General features: G+C 27.8%; 1 protein-coding gene across 1 annotated transcript; it reads right to left on the bottom strand.

The window, feature by feature from the left end:
* Positions 1-1813: 1813 nt before the first annotated feature.
* Positions 1814-12901, bottom strand: LOC129966160 (N-alpha-acetyltransferase 80-like). Its single transcript, XM_056080556.1, has 5 exons — positions 12649-12901; positions 9916-10058; positions 9035-9110; positions 7224-7314; positions 1814-2493 (listed from the first exon to the last, which is right to left on the bottom strand). Exons 1-5 carry the CDS (start codon positions 12753-12755, stop codon positions 2263-2265), a joined length of 648 nt encoding a protein of 215 aa, XP_055936531.1. The 5' UTR covers positions 12756-12901; the 3' UTR covers positions 1814-2262.
* Between the last annotated feature and the right edge of the window lie 9548 nt (positions 12902-22449).

A 22449-nucleotide genomic window follows, 5' to 3' on the forward strand; every position in this document is an offset into this window, starting at 1 on the left:
AATGAATTACTAATATTATTTTATGTGTTTAATTGTATACTTCCTTTTCGCCTAAAATATTTTTTTTCTCTATAAGATGACATAAAATCAGATGATCTTATGTCATTGGATTTTATTTGTTGTATTTACACAAAAACATTGCTGCACATTGGATTTGACATATAAAACTAACTTGTAAAGTGTATTGCAATTATCAGAGTTCCATTCTTAAAAGGACGAAAATCTAAAAATATATACATGCATACATGCACACACACACACAGCTTATGTATTGTAAAAAACGTCTTGTAGGACCTACATCACTTTGTTAAAAACTACAGCAATATTTTCTGTTAGAATTCATTATTTTCTTTTGAATTTCTAAATCGACATTATAAAAGAAATTATTAGTTCCACACATATCACTGAAGTGTTTCACAGACAAACATTACACTTTTAAAAACAATTAAAAAAGGAGAAAAAAAAAAAGGAAAAGTATTCCTTATTTATGTTTAAGATATTAAAGGAAAAATTCAGTAGATTCTATATAAATTAGCATTGACATTCATAAATGAAAACTATTTAAACAATAAACAACTAATTATTACCCAAATTATATATATATATATATATATATTTTTAGTTTGAGAACTAAAAATAAATTTTGTCTGGTTTCTTAGTATACATTTAAGAAATATTCTCAGTTTTTGTAAATGGAAATCTGTGTGGATGTGTTTTGTACTAATTGATCAACATACTAATTTTTATTTTATAACAGATTGTTTATTTATGAAACTATACAATGAGGCAAAATGTAGATTGTCACATAAATAGGATCAAGTTTTGTAATACTTCTTAAAAATTGGTATAAATGCCTGCAAGTCACATAAGAGGATGGGAAACAGGAGTCATGAAAAATAACATTATTACCTTTTTTTCAGATTATCACTATTTATTAGCAAAACCAACAAAAATTTGTAAAATAGATTATTTTCTTTTCTTTATTCTCATTTAGAGATATTTTCCTTATTTAAATTGTATTACCATTACCTCCATTTTATTCTTCATGATGCAATATAATTTTTTTCTGATGGAAATGAGATCACAAAATAAATTATAATTGGAAAGAAATTAAAAGATTGAGAGGATATATTTATTCAAATAATTTTGATAATGGAAAAAAGAAAGAACTTAGTTTAACAGAAAGTTTAGAGTACAGATTTTCAAAATTAACTGAATATTATAAAATATGACTTCAGAGAAATATTAATTTTCTGGAAATGTTATTGAATTAAATATCATAAAAATTCCTAGAAAACTTTAATAAAGCTCTTTCAGAATTTTTTTTTATTTCTAATTTTTAGAATAAATAATGAAAAATAATGAATTTCAATAGAGTAAAAATAAATAATAAGAAGAATATACTATTGATTAAAATAGCTTATCACAGATGAATAATTTGGATATATAGTTTTGTACAAAAATATACTCTATATTTTTTAAGTGCATATGCAGAGCAAGTTTTAATTCACAAACAATTTTGAATGGATTAACTTTTCAGTGATTGCATAACAAACTTTTTGTCATTGGAAAAAATATTGAAAAGGTATTTAACAAATGTTTTTAAAATAAGAGAAGGTTTGGTGAAAGATATATTGTCAATACTTATTCACATGCAAATCTAAATATAACAAAGTCAAATGTAAACAACCTTTTATATATATATATATATATATATATATATATATATATATATATATATATATATATATATATATATATATATATTAAAATTGAAATATAACATATATATATTAACATTGAAACTATGCAGTGAAATTATACAACATAACAATGCAACCTAAGAATAATAAAAAAATTCCATCCCTTGAAATCTCTTGAACATAATCTAAATATTCAATTTTTTTGTTAGATCTATCTCCATAATTCTAGAACGCTTTAATGAACCTCAGAACATTTAAAACACGATTTGTAGAAATAATGTTACATTTTTAACTTATAAATATCAATTTTTAACAACAGAAATATATAATTGTAATAGTTTGGAAAATAAAATGAAAATAAATAAATAAACATTAAAATTTTTTTTCATGTCTTCATTCATTATACTGCCCATTAAAACCTAGTGAAGTCCTGATAAATTATTTCGTTTTGAAATTGTAGGTTAATTAAAACTTACGCTGGTTTCTGAAACATTGGCACCTTTAGAAAAGCTCTTTTTCTTTCAATATCCTTTCATTATGTAAACAATTTTTATTTTTATCATAATGATTTTTTCATCCAATACTTTATCATATTGTTGGCAGTCAAAGAATGCTGAGATTGATTGAATAATGGAGGTGGAGGTGGAGGAGGTGGTATTAAATTATTTAAGTTCGACTGTTCTTTCCTTTTGCTATTTTGTTCACCTTTGGCTTGATATTCAATTTCCACTTTATTCTTCATGTGAGAGAACATTATATTTCTCATTAGTCCACTTTTTTGGAAGCTTATCTGAAAAAAGAAATACCGATTATAAGAAAATCAAATATTAAGTATCAAAATAATTTTTAAAAAAATTCTTTCTAAATTTTGAAATTTTTAAACAAAACAAAACAAAATTATATGTAAAATATAAGCCATGCTTGCATTTGTTCTTTACATATATATATATATATATGTAAACCTAATTTAAGCATTTGTGTGACCAAATGGAAAAACTTTTGAACTGAACTTTTGATTTATTTCATCACAGGAGGCATATTATATATGAGAAGCGATGATAAAATTAACTTCCATTTACATTGCAATACAAGGGCAAAAGAGACCAAAATTTTTCCCTTCAGTGGTTTTACTTTGAGATTTTTATACATATTTCTTTGACACATATAGTCTTAGGAAAGAGTTGTTTAAGAATCTTTAAATGAATGATGCAAGCATTTATCCCTTCACTCAGAGCTTAAGAATCTGCTAAATTCAGCAGTTTCACAGAGTGCATTGGATCAGGAAATAAGAGAACATTTTAAAATGAACTAAATCTGAGTTAAATTAAGATAAAAATTAGGAAATTAATTAAGATTTAAATGAGATTAAGATATATCATTATATATATGTATATTACACACATACAATGTAATATATTAATTAAAAAGAAAATACTAGTAAAAATCAGACATCCAAAATAAAAAGTAAAAGCTAAAAGTAAACAATAGTATAATATACAAATAGTACAATATAATACGAGGAAAGTGGTAACAATAATAATAAAAGTGAGTATAAAATATAAAACAGAGTGTGTTTAAAACAGATGATCAATGCATTAATCATTAATCAAGGAATTAAATTAGAAAAGAAACTGAAAAAGAATTATAGCATTTATTACAAACAGTATCAAACAATTAAACAAAAAGATATTGTCTTCACCCAAAATGTAATAGTAGATCAATGTGGAAAAATGGAAATATGATATTCATTTTCCTTCATTTTTAATCTCCAGTATATTTCCAATTTTTGATTTACTTCACCATATTATGCATTATTCTTTGATATTATTTATTTTGCATCAAAGATTTGCATAACTTTTTTAAATTTTATTTTTCCATATTGTTTAACTACTGAGGTGAAAATATTCTATCACTGGTCTACTATTAGGATAAAGGCAGTATTTTTTCACTTAATTTACAATACTGTACAGAAAATGCTGTAACTCCCTTAGTGGTCTGCAGTAATTTCATCCAATGATGAGCAATTAAAACATTAATCACCGTTTTGTTTTACATTTCCACTTTCACTATTGATTAATAATTTATATTATAAATACAAACATACAGCAAGGTGTTTAACTACTGATATTTTTTTTAATGAATTTTATAACATGGCCAATTTTTTTTCCAAAATTTTATTGAATATGTTACATTTTTACAACAACAAATCTGGGAGAGAGTTAAGAGTGAAATTAAATTATTTACAACATGAGATCAATAAATTCATATACGTTTATTATAAGTTTATATTTATAAGTTTCATATCACTGCAAATATTCTTATAAATTAATTATCTACATAATAATTGAAAACTTACAAATAAAAGAAATATTAAAGATCAAACATAATTTTAATAGTAAAGTTTATCCCAGTTATAGTATTATTCCATACGATATATAAAAACATAATAATAAATCTGTAAAACATAAATTAACAAAGGTAATAAATACTGATAGGTTGTATAAAAGAATTTCTATAAATTTATAAGATTTTATTATATGATTGTTAACTAATAATTATATAGGATTTTGTTTCATAGCCTTCCATTTACCTGGAATTTTTTGAGATCTATTTTTCATTTAATATATATGATTATTCTGTTGTTATTTGATATTATTGCTAGATGAAAATTATATGCATTCATAATCCAAATGTAATTCATTATTATTTTAATTATTTTTTTAGAATTATCTTATTGAATCAAAAGTTTTAGGTCAAATTCAAAACAACTTTCAATATATTTTCATAGCTTTATAATAATGCTACCGTTCAGAGAATAACTGTATTGAAACCAATGCAAAATAAAATAATTTTAGGATATTTAATACAAAGTAATTCCAAAATAATCATTGGATATCAGTTATGATCACTGTATTTGAAAATGCATTGAAAGCATGAAAATAAACCATTTGGTTCTAGGGCTTACTCATTATAGATAATAGTGTTGGCACATGTAGAATGTTTTTAAAAAACCTAAAAGAGGAAATAGTAAATTCTAATCTGAATTCAGAGACTTTTGAAGCCAATGAAAAAAAAGCAATGATAATCCAGTATTTTTTGATATTATAAATTTCTTCTTCCTTTCAACTGCTTAGTGCAAAAAATGTATAACATTTAGTAGATTCTATAAAAAAGTAAAAATATGGAAATAATCAATTTTTTGATTATTTTTTGTAATTACTTTGTATATACTTTGCTATTTTGGAAAAGGAAATAAAATATTAGTTAACCCTAAAAAAATCTGAAATTTGGTTATTATCAAAATTTTGATTTATAAAGAAATATAAACTAAAGTAATAATAATCGAAGTAACACATTACTGAAAGATAATGAACTGGGTTAGGGAGATAGCGTTTAATTAAAAGAATAATGATTAAAGTTATTTACACAAAGAACCATTTTTCCAAGTTTATGGTTATTACATTTTATTAAAAGTGAATGCAAAATAAATGTATTTAACAGTCCAAAGAAAAAATCCAAATTTAAAACTTATTTAAAATCTTGCAATTCAATTGGAATTTTAATGCATTCTACATCATGAATCCTCTTTATCAAAAAATTCATCACTTTTTACTCTAAATCTTGATTAAATTTCATTTGAAGGACTGTAAAATTATTAGTTGTAAAAATATTTTTAGCAAATGGCATAACAGTTTAGAAATAATATATACAGTGGTGGTCAAAATTGTGGAAACTTTTGAAAATGTTAATGTTTTCTTTGTATGCTTACAGAACATGTTACATTTCACAAAACACAAACTATTACAAATCATTTTAAAGAGAACTTAATGCTGATTTTAATATAAAAAGCAAAATTCAAATATTTCCAGTACAAAAGAGTTATACTTATTTTAATCTGGAAAACACAGTGATGAAGTAGATTGTAATTTCTAACTTTCCTGACCAATCACTGTTCTTGTTCTGAAAACCAATGAAATAATAACTGCCAGCAGAAGCTGACATCGTGTTTAAAGTTGGAATAAATCATTATTGTGCTTTGTTCTGTAGAAGGAAGACTGCTTTTTATGTAATCACGTCACAAGTAAAAATTTTTGTTAAACTTTTTGATATTCAGTAGAATTTTTGTCAATATTTCTTATATTTAGTCAAGAAGCAATGGCATCATTATAAAAAAAATAGATTAGACAAGTAGAAAGAGAACTAAGGTTATTGTGTTACAAGAATGTGTTCTTTCCTATGCTGAAATTGCAAGACTAATGGGTTCAGTGACTACATTTGGAGTCCGAAAGTTTTGCTTACAATATCATGAGACAAATTCAATAAAATACAAAGCAAGGAAAGGTGCCCCTCATCTGTTGATTACAGAAGAATAAAAGACTATGTCTCCAAGATAGAAGAATGTCATTAGCAGCCATTAGAAGTCATTGAATGAAGCTGGCATTTCTGTCAGTTCAAGAACAATTAGGAGAACATTATAGATGTTGCCCTAAGAGGTAGAATTCCATGAAAAAAATCTCATTTGAATTTACAGCTGTACATAATAAGATTACAACAGGAAAAAGAACACATTAATTAGACAGATGGTCAGTGGTCACATGTTATATGTAATGATGAAGCAAAGATTTTGTTGATCAATAGTGATGGGTGAAAATATGTAAGATGTAGAATAGGTGAAGATTTACATCCTGACTGCATTCACACAACTGTATAGAATTCAGTGTTATGATTTAGTCATGCATGTCAGCAGACGGTATTGGTCTTCTTCATGTTATCGATAGGACACTAAATGCAAGAAAATACATTTACACTATTCTAATAATATACTACTATAATAATTCTAATAATATAATAAGCGAAATAATATATTTCCATCAGTGATCTCTTTCACAACAATGCCTCATTTATTTTTTAGGAGGATTCAGCTTCCTGCCACACAGCAAAAATATCAGAAGAGTGGTTTAGTATAAAGAGGACTGAACTGCCATCATGGTCAGAAAAGAGTCTTGACCTCAATGCTATTGAGAACTTATGGCCTCATTTGAAAACTCATGTACAAATGAGGTGCCCATCAGGTAAAAGAGAACTAATTAAGGTTACAACTGTTTCCTGGCATCATGTAATAATGAAGGAAGAACTTAAAACTCTCATTAGCTCAAGGAAACATTGATGTGAAGCTGTAATAAAAAATGAAGGCCACATTACTTAGTACCGATAACTCACTATTATCATCAGTATCTAATGTATTTCGCTAATTATTCCTGCTCAACTTTTTTGTATTGCAAATATTTGAATTTAATTTTTGTATTTAAACCAGTATTAAATTTTCTTTGAAATGATATACAAGACTTTGCATTTTACGAAACGTAACATTTTCTATAAGCAAACAAAAGTCAGATAACATAAAAATTTTCAAAAGTATCCATAATTTCAGCCACCATTGTAAATGCAAATGTTTGCTGTGCTATAATATTATTAAGAAGTTAGCCACACAGAAATTATAAGATATAACATTATAATTACCGATGACACTGGTTCACTGTAAACATATCCTAGACGTTCATAAAATCCTTGCTGATCATGGGTACTCAAATATGCTGTTGAAAATTTTAACCTAGAAAAAGAGAGAAAAATGTGAATTAAAAAAAAATAATAATAATTACAGGGTGCTTATATATGAAGTGCAAATATTTAAAGAACTCTTGAAGAGAAACTATTTGGAACATAATGAAGAAACTTGGTATTTCTAATATTTACAGCCTGGGAAAATAAATTTAATAATAATAAAAAAAAATTAATTCAATTTTTTTTATGTGAAAATTTTTTTGTTGATTGTAGGTTGAAATTATAACATATTTTTCTTTGTTAAAAGATATGAATAAATACATAGTTAAAAATGTTTAATTTGTATAATAGGAGGTAAAATTCTTATCATAAATTTAAATAAATTAACAATATCATTTTAAGTCAATAATTATGTAATATAGCAGAGAAAATTTCAAAACAGAAATAACAAATGAATAAAATATATAATGTAATTTCATTTATATTTTGAAATCCAATCATACAAGCCAAAAACCAGCCAATTGTATTCTAATCGTCAAGAATAAAGGAAAAATTATTTTAAAACTAGGGATACTTAAAAAAAAATGAAAAACAGACAACAGCATGTATTATTGTTAATTTTTTAATGAAATTTAAGTACCATTTTTTAATGTATGCATTCATAAACACACTGTTTTATATTTGTCTTTGACAATAGTTCTTTCTAAGTATAAAAAATAAATAATTTTATAAGTTAATGGAGTTTTAGATTTAATTTTCTATTGTAATCATGCATATTCAAATGATACAAGCGGCATGAATAAAAATTCTAAGCATTACAAGTCATTTGTATGATCAAAAATTTTTGTCATTATTTCAAATGAATTCTAAACTAATACTGCAATACGATGACACATCCATGCTATTCATATATAATATTTTTTTATTTATATTTCCCTTGAAGAAATCATTTCTCTCCTCTTCTATAAAAGAAATAGAAATTTTATATTCTTCTTTCCTTTCATATATAAACAGCAGGAATGATCTCCTTAAAACCTTTCTCATATACTGTCTAATAAAGATATTATCTTCTTTCTCAGAGTAAAATTATGAACCTTGGGTAAAGCTGCAAAACATTGGCAGACAGCAGTGGTGAAATGTAGATTTTGGTGTGAATCTATAATTTATACTAAATAATGTGATCCTTAATTAATTTTTTTACATTTAATCCCCAAAATCTGGTTAAAAGGTATCCAAAAATCAAATCTGTGTTTTACATGAATTTTTTCAACCAACAGATTGTAAAGTAAAGTTTGGAACAGAATTACAACTGTAGTCACAAAATCTCATATGGAATTTTATGTATTCAAGTCATGTTTTTGAGTTATCACATTTATATGCTTCTGACAATATAGACTGACTGATGATCAACATTGATGAACTTGGGTCTAAATTTAATATTTATGCTCTAGATGTTAAATCTGTGTATCAAATTTTATCCATTTAATTCTCTCCATTTTATAATTGTGTTAATTTATATTCAGGCAAACAGTCTACTGTTAATATTTTTTCGAAGAACTTTTATATTATAAGAAGCATACAATAAGTGAGAAGAAAAATGAGATTTAAATTATGTTTGATTGAAGCTCATAAGATATTCCGAATTAATATAATAAATATGTTTCTATAAACATATAATTACTATACAGTCTTATACTAGATTTACAAAAGATGAAGCATGCAATACAAAATCAAATAGTAATACTTAATAAATATTAAAACATGCTAACTTTTTTGCATATTCTTCTGTCTTATTCATGAGATATTTTCCATATCCTTTGTTTCTTTTGTCTTCTGCTATAATCACTACAAAAATTAGAAATAAACATTATTTAAAATTTTCAAAACCTACCTATGATTTAATCTAAAATAGTTTGATTAGTTTTTTGTAAGCTGATACAATTATTTCTAGTTTCCATAGTATAGCTGAAATATAAGAATTCTTATTATTTTATATTTTTTTAATGCATAATCTTTTAAATTTAATATAATAACTCTCACAGTATTTTAAATCAGAGTCAGTAACACTCAAAAAGGCAATGTTGTCAATCTGAATAAATTTTGTTGTTATATAGGTTTATTTATAAATTGCAAAACAAGAATATAATACTGAAGTTTGAATTAAAAAAAATAAAGAACATGTACATATTTATACATGTAATAGAATGTTCTGAAAGGATACATTTTATACATCATCAATGGAGTGTTGTATAATTTTATACTATGTAATTTGACGATTTAAAGAAAACTAATTAGAGTAAGAAATGGCAAATTTTGGACCATGGATTTACATATTATTTTAGCAATGACAGGAAACATTAGAATTTCCTTAAATAGAAAATTATGAAGGAAGCTATATATGATACTAAATCTAATTATATATTTCAGTGTATAAGTTTTATGGATTTAAATAAGACTAATAAATAAGAGAATATTTTAGTTTCATATACCAATAATTGATATTCTATATATTATCTCTACATGTAAGACAAATATTGTCCCTTGAGGAGATTTTTACCTTTTACTTAGCCTTTTTACACCTTATAATCATATAGTTAATAAAGAGAAAATTAATATTTAAAAGTAAATATTTGATAAAGAATGCTTATACCTGATTCTATCCAGCAGCCATCATTATCTTCTAATACTCTAGTTATTCGACTGTGACCTATAACTCTTTTTTGCCCATTTTCTTCTTCTAGCAATACTAGAGAATCTGGCAATTCCTTACAAGATCTGTTTAGGGAATGCATTCTATCAGTAGAAAAACTGGATGAGTGGAAGCATTTAAATAAATAAGAACATTAAAAATATAAATAACATAAACTTAAACATTAAACTTGTAGTATAGAATAATACAAAATAAATGTTTTTGCTATTATAAAGCAAGGTTTAAAACTTTTCAAATATAAAATAGCATTGGATGGTAGTGAGGTGGGGTTAATTAGATCCTGAGAATCCACCAATTTATATCTAAATATGAAAATCATACATTCTCATTATAATAATCCAAATCATAGTAATCTGCTAAAAATCAGATGTTGGTAACAATACATGATGTAATCAGGCAGCTAAAAGAAAGACTGCTGTCCACTGATTAGTGAACTAGAGACAAAATTATAAATATTTATAACGGGGAAAAACTAAGTTTCCATTTCCAATGCACACAGATGCCACCCAATTTAACAAATGCTTACTCAAAAGTCAAGTATAAATGTTATATTGTCATTATTTTTTAACACATTGACTGCCATTTGACAGATATATGGTTCACACCTATCATCCAGTTATTCCAAACAATTTAATTTGAGCACTCCTTGTCTGCAAGAGATAGAGATGAAAAGACCATCTAATTAAATAAGTCATCTGAATAACCTGCGAGAGTCATGGCAGCAAACATTTTGAATTCTGTTTGATAATAATATTTGTGGAGAGAGATCCTGAATATTGGGATATGCATGCCTATACATTGTCTCAAAGCCCAGCTTGGCTTGCAGTAATCTTGCTTGCAAAGATGTCAATGCATTAATTTTATTTTCATACATACAGATTTGATAAAGAGTCACAAAATTAAAATTTTACATATTATAAATTACAATAAAAAATATAAGAAATATTACAGAATAAGAGTCATAATTTTTTTATTATAGTTTTAATACATGAAATTAAAAGTAAATATTCAGTAATTTATTAGCTTTAATACATTCACTTAAAAGGAATAACTTATTCTGTCCCGATAAGATAAATTCAAATGTAAAATTAAAAGAGCAATTAAATTTTTGAAAACCTTTTCTGAAAAGCATTCAACTTTTTTCTTTTTAAAATACAAAATATCTGACATTTGTTATTTTTCTATCAGTTTAAAACAAATCAAGAAGCCAAGTACAGCAAGCAAACAGTACTAATCATATAATTTTTTATCAACATTGATGTATAAGATTACCAATTTTAGCTCTTTTATTCATATTTTTGGGTTGTTATGTCTTTACAAAATAATCATTTCGCAAAAATCCTTTTTTTTTTTAGCAATAATTGCAGTTTAGCTTATAAAAAAATAAGGAGTATACACAATAAAAATATATATAAAATAAATATATAATAAAAAATAAGGATTATATATATATATATATTAAAGAGAATTAGTAAAGATAAAACAGGTCATTATTTCTAATGAGGATAATTCTATTTTTTCTTAACTTAGAGGAATTACTGGACTAATAACTAGGAATAACTGTGAAAAATAATTAATTAAAATATGACAATTTCACATAATTCAAGGTGTAAAAGTGCATGTAAAAATGATGAGCAAGATGCTTTGATGTAAAAGTAATGTCAAATGAAAAAAAAAAAAAAAATGTATCAACAAGCATTCAAAATGAAGAACTGATAGCAGAAAGATATTTGCTGAAGAGATATAAGGGAATTAGGCAAGATTGTTCAACTATTCAATTAATTATTTCTGAAATGTTTACTATAGGTAAAATCCCTCTAAGATTTGAGAAGGATTTTACATATTTCAGTTTTCTATTTGTTTAATGAGAATAAATAATATATCTGAAATATACAGCATTTAAATTATTAATACTGAAGAATATTTTAATCTTTAATATTATTAATCTTTGAAATATAAATTTATATTACTAATAAAATTTGAGAAAGATAATGAATATATTTCAGAAATCTTAAAATTCCATTTTTGACAAAACTAAAAATCAGAATTCTGTATCACAATCCTCTCACCATAGTTTCTTACTTCTAATTTGTATGCCAATGATATGCATTAATCATTGAAGATTTATTTAGTAAAAATATCAAAGAAATTGATTTTGTGAAGATAATATGTGAATGTTTTCTAAAAAACGAATATACCTGATCCTGAAAGCTTAATTTATAAGAGTGAATATTTTCTGCAATTTATAATAATAATCTAGAAATAAAGTTTCCCTGCAAAGTACTTAATTCTTTCTATAAGTGATAAAATTTATAGTGTTTTGGTTCCAAAAAACGAAATATTTCATGAAATACAGTAAAAGAAAGAAACGAAACGCTTTAAATAATGAGAAATGTCATTGGCTTCAAGAGAAAAAAGTTACAGATATTTTCAAAATGTGTTTGTCCTAAATTGCTATTAAGAAAAATATAAGAAATGAAATCTATTCCTCATATAATGACTTCATATATTATACAACATGGACATTTTTCATTAAATGAAAAACAAGTAAGGAAAAAAGTCTTAAAAGTTCTTAGAAGGTATGGAACGTGTTCGTATATTCGTGACGTCTAAATGATGTCAGTTCCTGTGATTATTAAGCATTTATTAATTAGTATTAATTTATCCCTTTACCTGGCAGAAAAACTTCTTTTCCATTGTTCATTTAATAAATTTGCGCAGGCATCTGCATATTCTGGATATTCATGCAACAAAACCACAGAAACATTATCTATTTTCATGACCTAATGTTTCAAATAAATTATTTTAATGCACTATTATAGTTTTAATTTGCCGCATATACAGGCTGTACATTTACGCATTATACAGTATAAATCTAAAACTTCGTAGGATTTGAAACAGATTTAAATTTCCAGTCACAAAAATAACTTCGTCTGCTATTATTAAACCAATTAATCGATGATAAAATTAAACAGAAACCAGGATAAATGAATTTTGAAATAAAGGATTTAAACATAATTCTGATTTGATGTATCTTTCTTCTGATATTAAAGACCTTATAAAAATAGAAATATATTATAAAAACATAATAATATATAATGAGATGATTTCCTTGAAATATGATCCAAGATCATCACTCGAAGCTCTAGTTGAAGCTATGCATCGAGGTTTTGGATGGATTAGGGATGCATCATATATGATTATTTTTAATAATGACTATTTTACCATAGTTATTTTTAAACATTTGTAATAAATACTAACCATTTTTTAAAATTTAAGATTTAATTCAATAAAGCCCAAATATAGAAATCATGCCACTTGTGTTGAGCACATTCATTCTACAGCACCATCTATTGATGCAATACTGGACTAAAATAAAAACTTTAAAGAATTGACATTTTTTACTTCAATTTTTTTAGAAGATACTTTATTCAAATAAATAAAGCAAGTAAATAGCTTTAAATAAAATTAAAAATTAAGTTTAAATAAGTAAATTATGTCAATCACAAATTATTTAAATTAATAATTTAAGTATGAATTGTAATTAATAAAAATTTACTACAACTAATTAATAATTTTTTTATTAAAAGTGTGACTGAAATAAAAATTATTTGGAACAAATATGGCAGTCGTGTGTTGAATATTTTTGTGAATGTGGCGACAAGGTATTCGCGTTATTCTTTGTCTAACATTAAATTTTCTTTGTAACAATTAATTTAATTTTGAAAATTAATTCGGAATTTTGAGATTTATCTTCCTGATAATTTTTTATTGAATTTATTGCATATTTATGATGAGTATATTTATTAAATTTGTTAGGAATTTGGAATGAATTCATTTTTTTAAAAAAGCTATTAAACTCATTAATGACTTGGCGTGCATGAAACAAACTGATTATATGCTGAAAAATCTATATTTAAAGAAATATTTTAAATTTTGGATTCTGGTCTACATGATCAAGAAACAACTTTCATTGGTTTGATAAAATTATTAGACAAGTTCTTAATCATTATTTCAATGAAATTGTTAGTTAGAAATTGAAAATTGTTAGAAAGAGAAATTAAAGACTATCAAATAGTTATTCAACAGTCTTAAACTGGAACTGAAAATTAATAATTTAAATCTTTTTACTCTCTTGTAAACGTAGTATAGGGAAAGTATAGTAATCGCCAAAGAATTTTAACTCAATATCTTGACGAATCTTCACGTTTTAGATCTCCCTGAGGTCGAAAAACACATTTCTGAAAAATTTCCGCCCGTCTGTCTGTCTGTGACAAAGATAACTCCAAAACGATTTGAGCTAGATGGGTGAAATTCGGAATACGGTTTTTACACCAAATTTGCAGATTTCTATTAAATTTTGAACGAAATACGTTCAAAGAAAATCTGTTTGGCCGGCTATTCGAATATAAGTTAATACGATAAGTATAAAATAAAAAGAGCTAGACTGATAAAATTCGATGCATAGATTTAGCATCTATAATGTAGACACTCATCAAATTTTGAGTTAAATCTAACAATGCATTGACCATCTGTCGGTCTGTATTTTCAGAAACATGTAAGCACAATAACTCAAAAGCGCAATGACCTAAATATATCAAATTCAGTATGGGTTTTTGTAAATACAATTGCAGTTTTATATGAAATCTTTGAGAAAAATCTGTCTGGATTCAATTGTTGGATATTATTGACGGCATATCAAGGATTAATAGCCAAAAAACACGTCATGATGACACGATAGATTCAGTAAAAATGCTAAATTTGCATCAAAAGTTACTATTTCGTAACTGTTGAACGCCATTATCATTCACAGCGTTCTCCGGTATGACACGTTTATTAGAGAGTACGCGAGAAAGTTTTGGGAAACCCACTGGTTTGAGTTGGGGTATTAAAACTAAAAGATGATGTGACTTAGTCTACTCAGTCTTAGTCTTGACAGAACTTGTTAAATCTGTTATATTTTTTCTCATGGATTCATTTTTCAAAGCTCATTCAGTTATTTTAATTTTTTGTATAATATTATGACAATTAATGAACACTTTTAAGAATAGATAGTCTGTATGCAGTGCAAACCTTACAATATTATTTATTTCCTTTAAACAAAAAAATGCATGCGAAATTTTAGAGTTTGAAAATTTTACAAAACTCCATTAATCAAGGTTTTACGGAAAATTTGTTGAATCTCCTATAATACAGCAATTTGTAGAACCGTCTGCCTCCCAAAGTAACTTGAATTTAGCACTTATTAAAAAAATGTTTGCTAACATTGCGAAATGATGAGTTTAGTTACATTAACACCCAGTTTTAAAGCAATGCTAAGATTATTTTGGAGCGGATCTCGTCATTCTGAACCGCGGTCAGATGACGACGACGACACCTGAGCTGGCACTCCCTCTCCAAACTTCCACATAGCATTGGTGGGAGGACGCTTGGTCCCGAGGGATTAAACGTGCGCCAGACCTGCTTTCACGTCGGTTTTTCGGTGGACTTGTCTCTCGAACCTAAAGCCGAGGCCTTACCACTAGGCCACCACGGCCCACATAATGTTGAGTTGTTGTTGTTTCTTATGGCACTTGCCATGAACAAGCCTGCTGTTCGAAGACAGCTGATTTAAGCCTGAAGGGGAGCGCCTCTTGTTTCTATAGTAGCGCCAAGTGAACGACTTTAGCTACACACAGGTCACAACCCTTTTTACGGGGCGGACTTCATTCACTCATCCACAGATCGTAATTTAGACCTGAATCAGAGAATGATCACCCCTGATCCAGTACCCCTACTGGTGTTATTCTTGACACGGAGGACTTTGTGACCACGACAGCCACCAAACACGCAGGGAATCTTAAACTGGCAGGGTTCGAACTCGCAAGGGACGCGAATCCAAAGCTCTACCAACCAGGCTATCCCGGCCTGGATGTTGAGTAATATTGTGAAATGATGTAGTGAATAATTATTTTCAAATTTGCGCTTTTTCTTTGCTGAAAGAAATTGGTTTGAAAATGTAAACGCCACAAAATTATTGAAAACTGTACTCAGAAGTGAAATATTTGTTACTTTTTCACATTTATTTTTCAAAATTTTTCTCTTTTCCGAACTGATGAATGCTTATTAAAAAAGTATATATACATGTGCATCACATTAGCAATTTAATTATTCGATATTATGTCGGATTTTTATTTCGTACTAATCTGATACACTCGCAATTACCCGTTGATAATGTTATCTTTATTAAGAAATGTGAGAGACAGTTTCAGGGAGACCCTTCTCACGAAACTAGAAAGATTTTTTTTTTTCTATCCAGGTAAATCGAAAAATTATTCTTGCGGAAGTTGCGCTGAGTATTTTGTATACATGCATAGAAAAGCGAAAAAGATTTTTCCTTTATGATCTTTAATGAGCTGAGACCAATCAAATCATAAGTAAGTATCTGAGTAATATCCATTAAGTTTTCCTTCAGTTACAATTTTTCTTTTCTGCTTTCCTTAGTTGTTAGCAATAACATGTGAGGCTTGCTTCTAGAATACACATTATTGCGAATTGCATTTTGCATTTGTAGGAAAAACAGAGTTCAAAAAATTAAATCATCTTAACTATCTTACAATATTAATTAAATAATATTAATCAAAATATTTCTATAATTCAAAAATTATTTCTCGCTTTTGGCAGAAAGAAGAATCTATACGTTTTTTTAGATATGAATATTTAAGTTAGTTTGTTAAATCTTTTTTACCATAATAGTACGAGTAGTAATGAGTTTGAGTTTGATGGAGTTTACTGGCGCTAAAACCATTTCTGATTATGCAGCGCCAACCATAAGGTACATGCAAACATATGGTTCATAAAAAGACGCATGGTCACATTTTAAAAGGTTAATTAAAACTTCTATTCAATGTTACAATATTCCATTCTAGATTTTAAAAAAAAACAACTGTTGTATAGGTTTGAAGCATTAAAAGAGAATGAACAGTTCTTATATAAGGTAGAAGAAACCAATCATTTTTTTAAAAAGTACAAAGATGAGGATGAGGCACTTTATGAAGGACGTCTTTTAAAACAAAGTGAGGAGAATGAAAACATTGAACTCGTTGAGAAAGAAAATGTGGGCACTCTACAAGATTGTGTCGAACTGTCAAAATGCATTAGCATATTGTACATCGAGGGATGGGCTCCTCCAACAACAAATGCCTATGAGCAAGTCTTAATGAAAACTACTTCTAGAAAATGGTCATTTAAAGAAATTAAATCTATTAATGTTTATCTTGTAAAAAAAAGTATTACAAATGTGCTAAATTTTATTTCCGACATCAAAATTCTCAAAAGCAATCGGCGGGAGTAGTTTCCTCAAAACTTTCTCGCATACTCTTTAATAAACATGATATTCCGCCCCCTCTCCCTTTCTCTTGCAGAAAATTATAGATCTTGAGTAAGGCCTCAAATATCTTGCATGTTATCAGCGATTAACAATTACAAAATAATGATTCTTGGCATGAATTTGATATTTTTAATGAATCTAACGTTAAATCTTTGGCGATTCATTCCTGGCATGCGGTTAAAACACAAGCACCGGAAGATGGAGTTTGTATTTTGGAAGCATTTTCTCTCCTATAGACTGAAATCATAATTTGATGTAAAATTACAATTAAAGTCACAAGATCATATACCATATTTCATTTATTTAAGCCATTACGCTAATGTGTTATTCCATTTATATGCACGAGAAAATGCTGCCATCAACAGATAATCCACCGGATGGAAATGGTTCCAAAATTCATAGGCATTTACACTCAGAAAATTAAATCTGTTTATCCAATTTCGTCTTTCTATCTCTCTTCGCTTTCAAATGACCGTTTTAACCCTATATTTGGATAGCCTGACACACTGACTTCCTCTGAATGGATTTCATTCAAACTTCGATACAAATCTATGAATTTGGTATATAAAATTTTATCCTCTTAGTTGAAAACATTTTAGGATTATCTTGTTCTTAGATAGGCATAACTCCAAAGATGATTTTTGGATTTAGGAATAGCTGAAACGTGAAGATTCGTCAAGATCGAATTTTTTGGCGATTAAAATTCTTTCTTTTTGCATACTTCGCACACAAGAAGATAAAAAAAAAAAAACAAAAAAAAAAAACGACCTATTGCAAAAAAAACTAATTACTTTAGCTAATCTGAAAAAACAACAACATTCAGTTAGCTGTTCAGATGATAATTTCTGAAAAGCTTCAGAATGTGTTTCATAATTTTAAAGATAGATTTGAACTCGGTTTGAATACATATTGAAGGTTTTCGATGTAATTTAAAATAAGATCTATACACTCTTTCTTCTTTTTTTACTTTCTTGCAAACAAAACGTATTGAGAGTAAGTATAATTATTATTAAAAAAAAAAAATCGAAGTGAGATTTTGAGGAATTTTACGTTTCAGATCCCCTTGAATCTGGAAAAACACATTTTTGGAACCATGCCTGTTTGCCTGAGAATACAGTAACTCAAAAGCAGAGCCAACTTGATGTATAAAATTTGGTACACAGTTTTAGCATCGAAAGCGTCGATCTGTATCAAATTTTGAATCAAATTTGCCGGCCAAATGAATTATCTTTTGGTCTGTAAAACACGTTGAATAAGGTAGGATGAAATTTAGAATTTGATGTTGTTGCTAAAATTGCAATTAGATCTGCGCAAAATTTCGCTTTCAGTCAGTAGAAAATAGACACCCAAATTTCAAATATTTGATTTTCTTCACTATGCTACGAGTCATAAACAGCTCAAACAAAGCTCTGAAAACAAAAATATGAGCAGTCATGGTATTCAAAGCTTTGTCCAAAGTCCACAGCCTTTGTGCTGGAGGCAGGAGGATAAAAAATTTACTACACAGTATGCGAGCAATATTCGCTCATTTGGTATAGGTATGAATGTAGCCGCCTTTGACGACAAGCTTGTTTCCAAGATTACTGATTCCATCTGCTTTTGTTTGGAAGTTTGGAGAGGGGGGGGGTGCCAGCTCAGGTGTCGTCCTCGTCATCTGATTGCGGTTCAAAATGACGAGATCCATCTCAAAATAGCCCTAGCGTTAGTTTAAAACAGAAAGTTAATATAACTAAACCAACATAAATCCAGAGTATTGACTTTTTTAGGCTGTTAAACAGTAAATATAGAAAATATGAAAAAAAAAGTGTTTCTTTATTATAGGATACAACTGGAAAAATTAAATTTAAAGGAATGAATGTTCTACAATTTACGGTGGGTGCAAATTAAAAAATTTTTTATGTAGTACGAAATATGAGGGGAAGTGAAAATCCGATTTAGGAATTAATGTCTTTTTTTTTTAAATATTAATTTTAAAGTTGGTAAATGCACGCTTTTGAATATTATGATAGATGAATTTGAATTTCATAAAAACATAATTGCAGCTGCTCTTATCACCATATTTGGTGTTTAGTTCAAACAGCGTAATGGGCGTAGTTTAGTTATATTAACGACCCGTTTTAAAGCAACTTCGGGCTATTTTGGGACGGACCCCGTAATTTTAAACCGCGGTCAGATGACGAGGGTGACATCTGAGTTAGCAGTTCCTCTCCAAGCATCTACCTACACCAACGGGAGGACGCTTGGCCTCGATGGATTTAGCGTGCACCAGATTCGCTTACACGATGGTTCTTCGACAGAATTGAGTCTCGCACCTGAAACCCTACGGATCCGAAGCCAAGACCTTACTATCAGGCCACCGAGGTCCTAACATTTTGCTGGGGTAATAAACAATAATGGGCAAATAAATCGAAAACTGGGTGTCATATTTTATTTGATTGCTTTATTCTGCAAATAGCATAGTCAATAAATTTAACTTCAATAAATTAATCCATCATGGTTACAAATCCTGCATTGTATTAAATTTTTTTAAATAAAAAAAAAAAGAAAGAAAAAAAAAGAAAAGAAAAAAATTGTACAGAAATGAAACCGAATTTATTAAAAAAGAATATGTTTAAGTTTTAATTTAATACAAAAGTCATTTTTTTAAGTTATAGTTTTGGAAGCTCCCTTTATATATTTCTATAAGTATATTTCCATAAGTAATTTTCGTGTTGGATTAAACTTTCGATTTGATGCCTATTTCTTGATTTCTTTCTTCTGACTGAGTGGAATTTCTGGTGACACAGAGCTCTCTTCAGAGCATTTCTAATAATATTTAGCAGTTCCAGTAATCAGCGAAATGTTGAATAAGTGCAGATGTAAAAATATTCAGGGAAACTATTTGAAATGTTCGTGTAAAGATTTGTTTCCTAATAGTCACATTTGATTGCTCCCATTCGGCAATAAATATAAGCATATATTCATATTTATATATATATTTTTAGCAAGTTTTTACACAACGTATCGTAATTCAAACCAGAATATAATAAAAATTTGCATGATAAGTTTTGAAAATTTATGCAAATTTGAAAGTGTACTGCTATCAGCTTAAAATAGAAACTTAGATAAGAATTATAGAAACTGCCATAGATTTTCAGAATTAAAACGTTAAATACATTTAAATGTTTCTGATTTTTTTAACCTCTTCTCAGCATTGCTTGTCAGTTGCTTATTTTTTTTCAAAACCAGTTATCTTTAATACAAAGTTAAGGATTAGACGAAGATTGCAATGTTTTAAGAAGATATCATACAATTTTTCTCGTTTATTAATCAAAAGGGGGAAAAAACAGTGTCGGTAAGGTGTCCAGGCTTCACTATATTCCAAGTGTTCAGTATGTTCATCGGACTTGAGTCCAAGAGAGGATTTAGAGAAGAGTCTCTCTAAAACTGAGAGACTCTCTAAGTCTCATTGCTACTAGACTAATAGCAAATTTAATTTAGTCTTATGAACGTCCCATTTAAAAACACTATGAGGATTGTCTTGGGGTGAAACTCGTAATTGTGAATCTCGATCAGATGATAAGGATGATATCTGAGATGATTTTTTTCACCGCATGCTTCTCGCATACCAATGCCCAAATGGAAACCTAAAAGACTATCTTTATGGAAGAATGGTTATCACTATGCAGGACGACTTTGTAAATTCTTTGCTAAACTACTGCTGTGTCTTTTAGCTGTTCATGACGATGGACATAAACTCTATTGATATCTTGTGAAATTCCGAGTAAAGTTTACATTTTTTTTTTAAGTTTTCAAATATTGACATTTTTGGAGATCTCCACAAGAGCCTGAAAAATTTTGATTTCACAAAAAGGAAAATAAATAATTTTTTTAAGCGGATTTTTTAATGTCCTAAGTTTATAGGATAGCATGGGAACTGCCATTTGAATTTTTCTTTAAAAATTTGGAATTTAAGCATTTCTACAAAAGACAAAAAAATGGTGCTCTTATTCTTTGTGCAGTATAGATATAAATTCGTCGAGAAACATTTGTTTGTAATGGAATAAGCCAATGAAATCTGTAACGCTGGGCGGAACCAAAAACATCTCTCTTTGTCTGCATCCTTATCGATGTGCAAATCCGACTTTTTGTTTTGTTTCAAGACGCTTAGAAACTTCTTTTTATGTTTATTGATTTATGAGTATATGAGATAAACCTAAGGATGAATAATCGTACATTGACCACCCTGAGGCATACCATAAAATCTGAATGACAGGACCGTCGCAACAGCATTGGCGGAAACATTGATTGAGTCCAAAGGGCCATCACCGGTCACGGTACAACTTTTCCCTTCGGAAGTACGTCCCATCATCGATGGGAGAAGCCATACTCCCTCCAATTTGTGTACCCACCAGGGTGGCGAGAACCAATCACCATGCCGGAATTTTCTCATCCTCGAGCATGCGATGAGACCCCTTCCTCCCCTTAGTGGAACAATTTAAGCATGAATCAGTTACGGAATCGTAAATTTCACATTATGTTTGAATTCTTTCAATCTGAATTGTTGCAGAGAATAATGATATGAAAACTGCAATTTTTATTATTTTATATTTATGCCGATCAACAATATTCGCACTTTAAAATCAATGAGAGATTATTGCTTATATTTTCTTCGAACATTCTTAATTTTGTATTAGGCATAGCATTTTATTTTATTAGTGGATCACTTTTGTTTCAATCCGATTTTAATGATTCATTTTGATTTGAGTCTTCTTGAATAATATAGATAATTCTAGTAGCACACAAACATTGAATAATATTGGATGGTGTTGAACAATATTTGCAATATTGTAAAACATTAAATATTGAATAATAGCATATAGTATCACACAATATTGTGCAATTGGCAATGCTGTCTGGGCGAGAAGAAGAATGTTGTTTATAATGAAAATTTTTAGTACATATGATTTCTGATCTTTATTGTTTAATTTTTATAATATTAAGTATTTACATCTAAAATGTAATACGAAATGATATTAATTTTCCTAAGTACTCAACCAATGTACAATAACTTCCGCAACTCAAGTTGTAACAATCAGATCTGAGACTATTAACACTGTAACAGC

Source organism: Argiope bruennichi, chromosome 4 (assembly GCF_947563725.1).
Source record: "Argiope bruennichi chromosome 4, qqArgBrue1.1, whole genome shotgun sequence".
Taxonomy (NCBI): domain Eukaryota; kingdom Metazoa; phylum Arthropoda; class Arachnida; order Araneae; family Araneidae; genus Argiope; species Argiope bruennichi.